At 39.4% G+C, this 14089-nt stretch overlaps 1 protein-coding gene across 1 annotated transcript; it reads right to left on the reverse strand.

Moving 5' to 3' along the window:
* Window positions 1–1072: 1072 nt before the first annotated feature.
* On the reverse strand, window positions 1073–12787 carry LOC139168513 (amine oxidase [copper-containing] 3-like). Its single transcript, XM_070754129.1, has 4 exons — window positions 11212–12787; window positions 8054–8339; window positions 5268–5397; window positions 1073–1886 (listed from the first exon to the last, which is right to left on the reverse strand). The coding sequence occupies exons 1-4, from the start codon at window positions 12782–12784 to the stop codon at window positions 1602–1604; spliced, it is 2274 nt and encodes a 757-aa protein (XP_070610230.1). The 5' UTR covers window positions 12785–12787; the 3' UTR covers window positions 1073–1601.
* Window positions 12788–14089: the final 1302 nt, after the last annotated feature.

The raw sequence follows: 14089 nt of genomic DNA on the forward strand, positions 1-14089 counted from the left end.
GGCCCTATTTGGACCGGGACTCACTGCTCACAGTCACTCATGCCCTCGATCTACTGTAATGCTCTCTACGTGGGGCTACCTTTGAAAAGTGTTTGGAAACTTCAGATCGTGCAGAATGCAGCTGCGAGAGCAATCATGGGCTTCCCAAGGTATGCCCATGTTACACCAACACTCCGCAGTCTGCATTGGCTGCCGATCAATTTCCGGTCACAATTCAAAGTGCTGGCATCGGACCAGAATATCTCCAGTACCGCCTTCTGCCGCACGAATCCCAGCGACCGATTAGGTCCCACAGAGTTGGCCTTCTCCGGGTCCCATCGACTAAACAATGTCGTTTGGCGGGTCCCAGGGGAAGAGTCTTCTCTGTGGTGGCCCCGACTCTCTGGAACCAACTCCCCCCCGGAGATTAGAACTGCCCCCATCCTCCTTGCCTTTCGTAAACTCCTTAAAACCCACCTTTGCCACCAGGCATATCTCCCCCGGGCCTATACAATTTATGTATGGTATGTTTTGTTTGCTTAATGATGGGGTTTTTAACATGTTTTTTTAAATTATTAGATTTGTTACGAATTGTTTTATTGTGTTGTGAGCCGCCCCGAGTCTACGGAGAGGGGCGCCCTACAAATCTAATAAATAATAATAATAATAATAATAATAATAATAATAATAATAATAATAATTCCTCTGAACAGGGATAAGCCATTTTCAGCAGCAAGAAGTAAGTTAGACAGCAAAGAAGATATTGCAAATGTAATTACAATTTCACAGATGCAGCTGAGGAGTGGAAGCCATACTTTCCCAACCAGAAAGACCTCAATGATCTGATCAGAGAACTTGGTCCAATGCTTAGCTGTCATCTAGACTCAAGGAGTGAAACTTGTTGGGTGAAAATGTACAAGTCACAGATCAGAGAAAGCATCACCAGCGTCATCCAAACTTCTTCAGTTGGGTTGTGCTTTTACAGCAATGTGGCCAGTCTATTCTAGGCTGTAAGAGGTGATTGGCTCATGTACATAAACAGTTCAAAGCTCAAAGCCACACTGCTTCATAACGGGAACATGTATCCGTTGAATTTATTCTACACATTTTATTATATTTGCCAACCCACTCCCATCCCCGCCCAACAAAATTCCCAAGACATCGATAATTTATCTCCCCTAATAAATATCTTCTTCAGAAAGATTACTTCTATGTAATAGATACGGGATTACTACTAGGTCACAAAGAAGGCATCACCGTGCATTTTATGATCTTTCTCATCAAAGAGACTCCTGTTGAAACTAATTTCCAATTCTAACAATATCTTAATATTGTAAAAGGTAGGTAGGATTATAGCCAATAGATGTGAGCATATTTTTCCTTGATGTCCTTAATCAAATAAATAATGTGAACCATGCATACTTTCTTTCCTATAGCAAAGGAAAAAAATTCTACAACCTTCTTTTCCATCCCATTAAAATCCCCATAATTCCATTTCATGGTTTCCTGAAGAGAGTGGACTAATATTCAGAAGAAAGAATTTAAAAAGTATTATCTGTCAGTAATGCAAGACTCATTCTTTGTTTCCTGTTTCTAATTCACCTGTTAAAAAGTAGAAGACATTAGAGAGTAGTTGTGTTTTGAAAACCTTCATAAGTGAAAATGGGAAAAAAAGGCAGACATGAAGCTAATTCTGCCAAACATGCAAGTTTGTTGTCCTTACAGGAAAAGAGGTTCAGCTTGTGGTCGAAGTAAATACTGTCTGGAGAATATATGGAAGGGTCATCATCAAAATAATTGTAGGGTCTCAAGAAGAAACCAACAACATTCCCAAGAGTTGCAGTAGTGGGTATGTCCTCAGCATGTGGAATGTGGAGAAAGCCAGTATTGATCCAGGCAACCAGATCCTATGAAACAAAAAAAGTGACAATATTATTCTACTATCTGTTGTGGTTCAGCCTGAGTCAGATGAAAGACCAGCTGCATCTCTGCTGGCTCCATGCCCGGGGGAGGATGAGAGCAGAGAGGAAAGTGACGAGGAAGAAAGGCCTGGGAGCCCTGAGGAGGGGCTCTCTCAAGCCAGTAGCTTGGATTCTCTAGAGTCTCTGGAGTCATTGGATGACGAAGCACAAGCTGTCATTAGTATGCGACAGAGTCACATAGATCAAAGGAGGAATCAATTGAAGAAATATCATCAGCGTTGAATGAGGAACACCAGGGGGTTGGGTGTGGTCCTCATTAGCAGGGAAGGGTTTATAAGGCAGGCAAACTCTTTCGGCAGTGTGGAGTGTTATCAGATTGGAGTTGCCGTTATCTGCATTGTCTCAGCATTTCTGTTCCTGGCTCGTGGCCCAGCAGTCTTGAAGACCCGTGGGAGGTGTATGTCTGTTATCTCAACAGCCTCATCTTGGCATTAAGGATCCTGTGTTTCTTTATGAACAATTGCCTTCATGTATCTATTTGGAGTTCCAGTGTTTTCCTGATTTGTAAGGACATTTTCTGTTGGCTTCTTTTCTCTTTACCATTATAAAACTGTGTTTGGATTCTACCAGTGTGTCTGGCTTAACCTTTTTGGGTTGGTCATAGCTTCCGGAGTGACCCAGACAGAACACTATCTTAGGAAAAAGATCTGTTAATCAGAAAAGTAGTACAGCAATGGATTCAGAGAAGCTACGTTTGTTAAATAAAACAACAGAGGTAGTAAAATCTGGGGGGAAGGGTAATCTGATACCCTATTTTCCCCAAAATAAGACATCCCCGATAATAAGCCCCATCAGGCTTTTGAATGCATGGGAATAAGGCCAAGCACTTACTTACTTACTTACTTACTTACTTACTTACTTACTTACTTACTTACTTACTGTTTATTTATTTTATTTTATTTTTATTTATTTATTTATTTATTTTTATTTATTTGTTCTGCTGGCGTGTCTCAACTGCCCGTAATTACAGGGTAATTAGTCCAGAAAGACACACACCACATAATAGAAGGAAAACCCAAAAGTCTTTATCAACAGAAAAACAAAAACAGCTCCCTTTTTAAATGTCAAAGGGATTTTCTGGTACACACAAGGCACAGGTTAAATGCAATCCAATTGCTCACCCAGTAACTGGGACATTGTGTCCAATTGTAAAGTCCAGAAAGTCCACACACAATCTTGAACAGCAAAAACCACGATCTTGACGAAACTATGAATCAGATAAACTGCCATGAGGCTAAAACAGCAGGCTGCTCTTTTATCTGTAGCACTAATTACAGCAGCCCCACCCAACCACAGGTGGCCTCACTTATCTCCTGTAATAATCCTTCAGTTGTTCTCTTCTATGCATCACTCTACGCATGCATGGGTCTGTCATAAGTTCTTGTTCAGAATCCAGGGATGATAAGGAAGATTGATCTTCTCCTGGGCTGTCTGCCAAACTCCCCTCTTCCCTGTCACTCACGCTTCCTTGGTCAGAGGAGACTTTGTCGGCAGATTCTATTGGGAGCAAAACAGACCTGTGGCATGTGGATGTTTCCCCCACATCCAACTCCACATTCCTTGGTGCAGGAGCTGGGCCGGAGCTAACCACAACACTTACTAACTAACTAACTAACTAACTAACTAACTAATTTACTTACTTACTTACTTACTCACTCACTCACTCACTCACTCACTCACTCACTCACTCACTTACTTACTTAATTGATTTTTATGCCGCCCTTCTCCTTAGACTCAGGGCGGCTTACAACATGTTAGCGATAGCACCTTTTAACAGAGTCAGCCTATTGCCCCCACAATCCGGGTCCTCATTTTACCCACCTCGGAAGGATGGAAGGCTGAGTCAACCTTGAGCCGGTGATGAGATTTGAACCGCCGACCTGCAGATCTAGCAGTCAGCTTTAGTGGCCTGCAGTATTGCACTCTACCCACTGCGCCACCTCGGCTGGAATTTCAGGGCTCAAAAACGTAGACTCTTCTTTTTGGGAAAACATGGATAGTATAATTTTTTTGCTTGCCTATTCGGAATTGGGGTATTTTATCAATTTTGGTACTAAAAATTCATTAAAAATGCAAAAGGTAAGGCATTAATCCCATGCATAGGTTCCAAGATCAAATTACTTCAACTAACAAAAACACAAACAGGAAAGCTGATCCCGGTATGTGATCAGCTGTCCTCTGAACAAGCATTCTAAAAACCATTTATTTATTTGTTTGTTTGTTTGTTTGTTTGTTTATTTATTTATTTGTCCAATACACAAAACACATCAAGGGGAATGGGCATGAAGTATTATATATAAAGAAAAGATATGAAAATAGAGGAGAAGATATATGAAAGGGAGAAAAGATATATGACATGGACAGGGGATGAAAGGCACACCAGTGCACTTATGTATGCCCCTTACTGACCTCTTAGGAACCTGGCGAGGTCAATCGTGGGGAGTCTAAGGGTAAAATGTTGGGGGTTAGGGGTTGACACTACTGAGTCCGGTAATGAGTTCCACGCTTCGACAACTCGATTGCTAAAGTCATATTTTTTACAGTCGAGCCTGGAGCGATTAACATTGAGTTTGAATTTGTTGCGTGCTCTTGTGTTGTTGCGGTTGAAGCTGAAGTAGTCATCAACAGGCAGGACCCTGCAGCATATGATTTTGTGGGCAATACTTAGATCATGTTTTAGGCATCATAGTTCTAAGCTCTCTAGGCCTAGGATTGAAAGTCTGTTTTCGTAGGGCATTCCGTTTCGAGTGGGAGGAGTGAACGGCTCTTCTGGTGTCCAAATATCTTTGGACGTTTTCAAGGGTGTTGATGTCCGAGATGTGGTATGAGTTCCAGACAGATGAACTGTATTCAAGGATGAGTCTGGCAAATGTTTTGTAGGCTCTGGTGAGTAGTGTGAGATTGCCGGAGCAGAAGCTGCATAGGATCAGGTTAACAATTCTGGAAGCCTTTTTGGCGATATTGTTGCAGTGGGCTTTGGCACTTAGGTCGTTTGATATTAGTATTCCAAGGTCTTTAACTGAGTGGGGGTTGGCTGTGATATTTTGTTTATTCAATTTGTATATGAGGTTTGGATTCTTTTTAATTGTTCCTTTTTCCCCTAAAGAGAAAGTGCTGCTAAAACTCTTAGCAGCATTTGCCTACTTCCAGAGTAAGCTTTGGGTGGCAGTCCAAAAGGCTATCTTCCTATTCTAATGTCTTCCAAATATGTTTGATTGCAATTGCAATGCATTTGGACAGCAACCAGCTTGTGGGAAAATAACCTTCAAGGTGTTTCAATGCTGGATGGGGTTCACCTTCACTTACCTCATTGACAATGGTTTCATTGTTTATGAAGTCAGCAAAGTCCGCAGGAGGATTCCATGGATCAATCTGATTGTAGGGAGTGGTGCTGGAAGATTCATTTTCCTTCCTCTTTGTAACAGCTAGTTTATAACTTACAAGGCAAAAGAAGAGTTTCAAAGATTGAGATTTATATTATTTCCATTCTTAAGATTTTCAAATGTGATTGTTCCAGGCACAGGTCTTGAAATATAATATAATAACCGGATGCTGTTCCATTCATAGCTTAACTATACAAATATAGGGACAATAGTTATAACTCATTATTAAGTAGAAATGAGTTTTGAGTTGATTTTACACTTGAACTATCGCAGAATCCCAAAACCACTGTGGTGATCTGCCAACCTAACAGGTATCATGGATCTCCATCCTGGCAGATAGTCCATTAAATATACTTAACCCAAATTCAGGAGATTAAACTTTATCAGAAGCATCTTAAATTTGGTCCAGAACTGCAAAAGTACAAATTTACAATAGTATGGCATGGGTTTCTTCAATGCTTAACCAAAGCAATTTGAAATATTCACAGTAGCCAGATCTGCAGACTTCAGATATGGTTATAACTGGATATAAATTTACAATGATATGGTTCGGATTTCTTCAATGCTCAACCAGTTTAATTGAAAAGACACATTGAAACCAAAAAATATGCATGGCTGTTGTAATCATAGGTTCTTAGGCACTGAACATTGGGATAGAATATTGCTGAAGGGTGATGTTTTAGCCTAATGGGTGCTGTATAAACCTTATTCTTCCTCTATGGAAAGGCAGCAAAGTCCAGGCTGAATAACCAATCCACTTACGCCACAAACATTAAGCCATCCCCCAACTACCATTCAGTCATGCGCTGTATAAGGCAACCTCCTCGTGACTTCCCTATAGATAATTAATGGAAGCTCCATTCATTGCCTTTTCCTGGATTGTGTGTTTACTGGTGATTATCAAAGGAATGAGAGTAAGGCATATATTTCCTTATATGGAAGTTAGCTATACGTTATCTTCATGCTGTATATCAAGTTAATTATTTTCCATGTGGTCATGGATTCTGCAGCTTGCTTACTCAGCCTAGACTTTGCTGCCTTTCCATAGAGGAAGAATAAGGTTTATACAGCACCCATTAGGCTAAAACATCACCCTTCAGCAATATTCTATCCCAATGTTCAGTGCCTAAGAACCTATGATTACAACACATGGCCACCAATAGACGGGTGTATACTGTAAGCTCCAGATATGATTATAGCTGATGTGAATTTTTAAAAAGTTTTTCAGGCCACAACTTTATCTTTACTTCATATTGTTTGGATTTGATAAATACCATTCTCCCTTTTTTCTATATTTCTGTACATCTCAAAACTGATCTGGTTCAGGATTTTCTTGGTTTTTGGAGGGAAACATTGGAGAAACCAAACAAATTGTGAGATTTATTTTACTACTAAATAGTATTAATCCCAAATAATCTGTAGCATTTGTCTTAGGTCAAATTTAAGAATATTTCTCAGATTCCCCAAAATAGAACATTGTAGCTTGGAAAGTATTTTAACTACTCTTCCAATTATTATTATAGATCATAACCAGGGGTGGGCTACTGCCCGGACGGGGAGGGGGGAATGCAGTGGGGTAGTGAAAATGAAGCTCCACCCCAGAGCACCCAATTTGTACTGAAAGATGTTGAAAGAAAATGCAGGGTGTCCTGCATAAGCCATACCCACAGTGTGGTAGTAAAAAATTTGGTAGCCCTTCACTGAACATAACCCAAGCATACTACATTTTCAAATAAACTGTTTCACTCTATGCCAGGGGTATCAAACTTGATTTCATTGAGGCTGCATCAGGGTTGTGTTTGACCTTGGGGGGGGTCAGTGTGAGCATGGGCAGGGTGGGCATGGCCAGCTCAACATCACTCGTGTCAGGGGCACCTGTAGGGATCAAGTACTCTACCAGAGAAAATAGGTCCCCGAGCTCCGTTTTTGGCTGTGACTGCCTCCTGCAACCCTCTGCCAGTGAAAATGGAGCTTGAGAGGGCCACGTGCAGCCCTCCCAAGCTCCATTTTCACTGGCAGAGGTACCACATAAGTGAATTATGGAATTCACTTCCAGAAGAGGTTGTGACGGCTGTCAGCCTTGATAGCTTCAAGGCAGGATTAGACGCCAAGTGTATTGGTGGTTATTGAAACGGATGTCCATGTGCCACCTCTATGTTGGTTGAGGCAGGCAGGATTCCCTTGGGTACCATTGGTTGGGGGTCAAGGGAAAGGGAGGGTTTTGCCTTCTCTTTCTACTCAAGATCCCCAAGGACAATTGGTGGGCCACTGTGTGACACAGAATTCTGGACTCAATGGGCTTTGGCCTGATTCAGCATGGCTCTTCTTATGTTCTTATGCTCACAGGCCAGTCCTTTGCTGTTTCCAGGACAGCCCTGCCAGCCAGATCTAAGCACCCCTGTGGGCCATCCCTGCTCTATGCAACCCAATAATGAATTTTTGCTGAGTAGTGAGAAGTATGAGCTAAAAGAAATTCTGCACAGTTTGAATAGCACTGTTTTCTTTTATACTATATGTTCCGCAGTTAAGTCTTAGAAATGGAAAAGCTTTCCTTAGCAAATATTTGAAATATTTAAATAGATTTAAAGAAATCTATCTCCTTAAGATGAATACATTTGGCAGTTCCTGCCTATTTTATTCCAGCCCCTGAAACCCAAAGACATGGGTGAATCTATTTTGCTTCTGCACTTAGAAATAATAATCACTTACCGACCCCAGCTGAGGCCTGGCTCCATTGGATCTGACTCTGGCAAATGGTCTCCAGAAAAGCTGACTATCTGGATTCGATAGCCTTGATCATGGCCCCACTTGTTTGTGCAGTTAGATGAAAAATAAAGGTATTTGGGCATGTCATCATGGAGACGGAACGCCGCCTGGTTCTCGTTGTCCAAAATTTCCCTCACCATCCTCATTCGATGGATCTTATCTTCTGGACTCCAAGGGGCCTGGATAATCTCAAAAGCCATGTCATTGCCAACCAGGGTATTTTCCACACCTCAAAAAGAAAACAAGTACAACCATTAGGACTTGAGCAACTGCCGATGGATCAGACCACTCCTGTTGCATATTCAGCTTCCTAAAATTGAAGTTGCTTCTACATTAATGTTTTGCTGACCCAGAGATGAAATAATGACAACTGTATGCAGCTGTGGGTTCTTGCCAGTTTGGACCAGTTCTATAGAATCCATAGCAGGACACACACACACCCACTTGCTGAACCAGCAGCAATTTTTTATTTTATTTTTATTTATTTATTCTTTGTCCAATATACATTACATATGGAATGAAATAGACATTAAATAGTATATATAGGGATAGTAAGTAAAAAAGAAGAGGAGTGGATGAGAGGGAGAGAATATATAGGATATATGAGAAAAGGAAAGGTAATTGGACAGGGGACGTTAGGCACATCAGTGCACTTATGTACGCCCCATACTGGCCACTTAGGAACCTGGAGAGGTTAAACGTGGAGAGTCTAAGGGAGAAATGTTGGGGGTTGGGAGTAGACATTACAGAGTCCGGTAATGAGTTCCACGCGTCGACGACTCGATTGTTAAAGTCATATTTTTTACAGTCAAGTTTGGAGCGGTTAATATTAAGTTTGAATCTGTTGCATGCTCTTGTGTTGTTGCGGTTGAAGGTGAAGTAGTCACTGACCGGAAGGACATTGCAGCATATGATCTTGTGGGCAATACTTAAATCGTGTTTTAGGCGCTGCAATTCTAAGCTTTCAAGACCTAGGATAGTTAGTCTGTTTTCGTAAGGTATTCTGTTTCGAGTGGAGGAGTGAAGGGCTCCTCTGGTGAAATATCTTTGGACGTTTTCGATAGTGTTGATGTCTGAAATGTGGTGTGGGTTCCAGACAGATGAGCTGTATTCGAGGATGGGTCTGGCATAAGTTTTGTAGGCTCTAGTCAGTAGTGTGAGATTGCCAGAGCAGAAGCTACGTAGGATCAGGTTAACAACTCTGGAAGCCTTTTTGGCGATATGGTTGCAGTGGGCTTTAGCACTTAGGTCATTTGATATTAGTATTCCAAGGTCTTTTACTGAATGTGGGTTGACTGTGAGTGTTTGTTTATTCAGTTCATATATGAGGTTTGGATTCTTTTTGCCGATGTGGAGGATAGAGCATTTGTTGGTTGATATGGCCAGCTGTTTTTTGCTTCTGGCTGAAGCTGGGTTGTCAGCACTGCACATTCCTCCACACAGCGCAGGAGGAAGCAAACTAGCAGCGAGGTAAGTCAGAACCCAGCAAGCATACGTTTTCAGGTGGAATATGAACAGAGTGTTCATGTGTTTGCCGCATCAGCATGTAAGAAAACCACACTACCAATTTTCTTCAAGAAGATGGTGCAGAGGAAGCAAAAAAGGGGCAATACCAGATCAAGAAAGACAGGAATTTCATGAAAGGAATGTTTATAAATGCAGTAATACCACAAGAGCATTGTGATATTAGCAATATACAGTAATCCCTAGCTAGATGATAGTTCATTTTTTGCAGATTTGCTACTTCACGGATTTTCAAAGGGGGCTTAAATCCATTAAATCCATTGAAAATTTTAAATCCATTAAAAATTCATAAAATTCTTCCACGGTAATACTGTACTCTATTAAAGAAACTGGCAGGATATCACATGTAGCTCCAGCTGAGAAACATTATAGGATGTTTGCAAAGGGTGGGTTTTAAAAGTCCAAATACTCATTAAATACATTTAAAAAATCTTTCCTCTACTTCACAGAAATTCATTTTTCACAGGTGGTCATGGAACGCATCTCCTGTGAAAAAACGAGGGATCAATGTAGTTTTATGGGATTATTGTCGGGAATGCAGCATTCTGATTTAAAATCGGTTAATATAAGCTACAAAGAATATGACAGGGAGAATATGTCTAGGTAACAGAGAAAGAAAAAGGAATAGAATTGGCTCTAACAAGTATTATGACATAATATTAGTTTGTTTGGAAATGTTATATTTATATTGTTAGTTTGGAAATGTTACATTTATATTCAGTTCTAGTTGGTGGCACAAATATGAATAATATGTGACAAATTTTCACAAAATATTTTCAGGGCCTTCAACTAAATCTTCAAATCCAATCAAGCTACCTAGAGTATTTCCTAACCTACAGGGCCACGATTTAAGCTCTGTACACCTGAAGAAATCACCATCCAATATTAAAAGAGACTTTTAAAGACATATTAACATTATGAGAGTTGAACAACAGAAAAGAAATGAAGCTGAGGTAGTTTGAGTCATGAAGTTTGGACCTAAGAAGCTTCTTGAATGAGAAGTCAAATGTTTTCAAGAAAAACAATGAAGAAAATCCTGTTGCCTTTTGTAAAAGCATATTTGTAACAACCATGATTTGGATGATCGAGAATTTCTATAGACACTCCATTATGACACCACTTTTAATTTAAATTGTCAGGGGTGGAGAAATAATCTATTAAAGTTTTTAATTTATTTTATTTCTTTCCCCTGAAACCATAATCCAGTTGTAAAGATACTTGAACAGATACAGCTTTAAGTAATAATACAAATTTGTTGACATCTGTAGGAATTACAAAAATGCTGATTCTAAAACTACACGTTCAGACCTCCAAAATATATGAAGACATAATTACATAATTGATGCCATTATATTTTCTTGTTATTATGAAAAAACTTGAATTAAGTTTTGTGATGAGGCAGTGAAATAAACATTCTTAATTAAAAGAAAAATCCTCACCTCTCCTCGATTGACGTTCAAGGACTTTATTAGGAGAATGGAAACTATATTCTTGAGTTTGTCCTCATTAGAACAATTCTGAGAAAGCAAATTAAGGCAAAGAGCTTCCATGCAAGTTACAAACATTTTCCTACTTACCACCAATATCCAAATCCACTTTGAAATGAAAATTATGGGTATGAATTGGACCCAGCACTTTTTCTTCAACTCTGTGGCCAAAGTCTTCAGAATCACCAAAGTAAAAATCAGATATCATGTACCCACTGGCATGGACACGAACAGCAACAACTCCATTTTGGTGGAAAACAAAATCCCAGATATAGTCATAATTATCAACTGTAGATATGGTTCGGAACACCAGGTTTGAATCTGACAAGCCTCCATAAAAAGGAGACTGGATACTTTCAAAATGTCGTCGTAGAGGTAACTCTGCATTCTGCTCAAAGATGCAGATAGCCATTTTACGGCTAACAGGCAATGAACTATCGTGAAAAAAATGCCAGTCCAAAAAACTGGATAAATAAGGACAATCTACTCCCTGGGTGAGTGGAAAGATATGGGACCCAAGTCCAAAGCTGGCATCCATGTATCTGGTCAACATGGAAGCAGGACTGTTGGAGCCATAGATCACACTAGCTTCTTGCAAACTTAACTCATAGACTATCCTTTCTCCATTAAACCTGACATCAAAGACACGTGGACCCCTGCTTGCATCAATTCCAAATGCAAAACTCCAACTCAAAAAACTAACATGATTATTGTGAATCCTATACCGTGGTCCACGAGGTTCATACTGCAAAGGGCCTGGATCTGTTGGTGGCACCCTCTGCTTCAGTGAAGAGTAGCCACCATCAAGAGGGGCTTCTTTAACTTTGTCTACTCTAACCTTTCCCATATTGAACTGTCTCTCAAGGTCTTTCATATCTTCAAAGTATTGTCCATTATAGAATACTTTTATTACATTCCACTCAGAAACATCCAAGCTACTATGATCCACTTGGATCTCAAAACCAACAGGATGCAAATAGAAGCCAGTCACATTCTGAAAATGACTCACCCACGTTTTCCGATCTTCTGATTTCAGCCCTAATGGAAATTTATAATTGTATCGAAGATTGCTTCCATTGTAATTTAGAACTTTTTGCATGAAATTTGGAGCTTTTTGGTATTCATTTCTCTCTAAGAAATCACTGATTTGATTCAACTCATTTCTCAAAACCATCCTTTGAGAATAAGACAATGTCCTTCCATATTTTTCTACTGTGATATCTTTATGATATGTTGGTTCTGGAAGTGGGCCCACCAGATATTCTGTCACATTGGGCTCCACCTGGTTTCCAAAATGGACCACAGCCAGGGCTTCTCGTGGTGGCTGAGATCCTTGGTGATCTAAGAATTGTAATACTTCTGCTTTGGGAGGAAGCTGTAAGGTAATCGAATAAATGCAGTTGTCTGATGGCTTGGCATGAGGTGTCCCTACTAGTGGCACTCCCAGGTTGGAATGTAAATACCTCTTTACTTGCATTATTTCTTCTGGGGTTAAATCTTGAAATACTTGGCTGCCAGCATCCTGACCCTCTTCTTGTTCCTTTTTCTGAGAGGAACTCTCACAATTTTTGTGTTTGTGTCCTCCAGTACAGAAAACCAAGACTAAGATGAAAATGATAGTGACACATATTCCTATGAAAGAATAAATCAGTTTGGAATTCATTTTCCCAACCTATAGAGAAAAACATAGAGAAAAGTTTGTGAAAATCTATATTATATGTTTATAACCCTGGACACAAATAATAATTCACATAAGTTTCAGAGCTATAAATTCAGTTGCATTTACAAAACACTCCAGAAATTGTACAAAGATAGCAATGATATGGTCACAAATTCAAGAAACTTACCATCTGAACATGGTATTCCTGTTTTCATTAAGTAAAACCAAAAACTCAGATGAAAACACGGGTTGGACACTTCTAAGCCGACTAGAACTTGAGAGCAAGCCAATTATACATAGGTTAAAAGGGAGGAGATCTTTTATGCAAATGTGTTTCTATAATCCTGTGTTTTGAGGAAATGCAGTCCAGAAAGCTTCATAAACTTTGTTTGCCAGCCCTTAGTCCAAGTATTTAAAGAATAAGTACAAGGACTTGACTCTCACTTTGATTGCTTTTGATTGCCTTTTTATTTTTATACTAAACCTTGCTTTTAAGGGAAGTTGCTTGGTTGGTATTTAATTATTTAATCTATTGTTAAACTTCTTTTAAATAAATAGTGTTAATTCAGTATGTTTTGAAAATGTCTATGGTTTGAAAACAACTCATGCAGCATCCCTGATTGCAATGGAGTTACAACTTTCAAATTTTGTTCTAAAGTAAATTATTTTACTATATGGTTGGGCTCTGCAGCATTGCCACCACAGGGAAAAGGAGGCCTCCAATCATTTTTAGAGGAAGAATTATTCATTTTAGCATCAGGACTAGAGTGATATTCCAAAGATGAAATATATTATATCAATTCTCTCTGAGCGTAATGTTCCAAGTAAATTTAATATTCCTCTTCCACTTATAAGTTATGACTAGTAAAACTGTCAAATTCAATCAAACATCTCAATATTCCTCCTTGTTTCAGTGGTTATATTACTACCAAACAGCTTGTTGAAGATACTGAAGCTAATCAAATGTAGAACAAATCAAAATAAATTATTACTTCTCGTCTAAGGAAAATTCTTGGATTCTTCATGTTTAGATAAATAACCCCTGAATAATGTAGCAAGAGGGAGAAAACCCAGGTTATTATTTTCCTATATTTATTCCAAACAATCAGACATATTGCAAGATAAAGGACAGAAACATAAGAAGAGATCCTGCATTATGAAATCCATGTTAAACTTCTAAAGAGAGCTGCGACATCATCTCATAGAGCTGCGACATCATCTCATTTTCTCGAGTCCAGAATTGGTTGTTGTTGTTTTTTACCAATATTATTTATTTAATTTATATGACACCTATATCACTATCCAGAG

The sequence above is a fragment of the Erythrolamprus reginae genome, chromosome 5 (genome assembly GCF_031021105.1).
Source record: "Erythrolamprus reginae isolate rEryReg1 chromosome 5, rEryReg1.hap1, whole genome shotgun sequence".
NCBI lineage: Eukaryota > Metazoa > Chordata > Lepidosauria > Squamata > Dipsadidae > Erythrolamprus > Erythrolamprus reginae.

Coding starts and splice junctions, on each gene's coding strand:
- LOC139168513 (XM_070754129.1), bottom strand. CDS start 12,784: ATGAATTCCAAACTGATTTATTCTTTCATAGGAATATGTGTCACTATC. Junction 8,340..11,211: donor AGTGGATTTGGATATTGGTG/GTAAGTAGGAAA, acceptor TTTCTTTTTGAG/GTGTGGAAAATACCCTGGTT. Junction 5,398..8,053: donor CCAGGCCTCAGCTGGGGTCG/GTAAGTGATTAT, acceptor TTGCCTTGTAAG/TTATAAACTAGCTGTTACAA.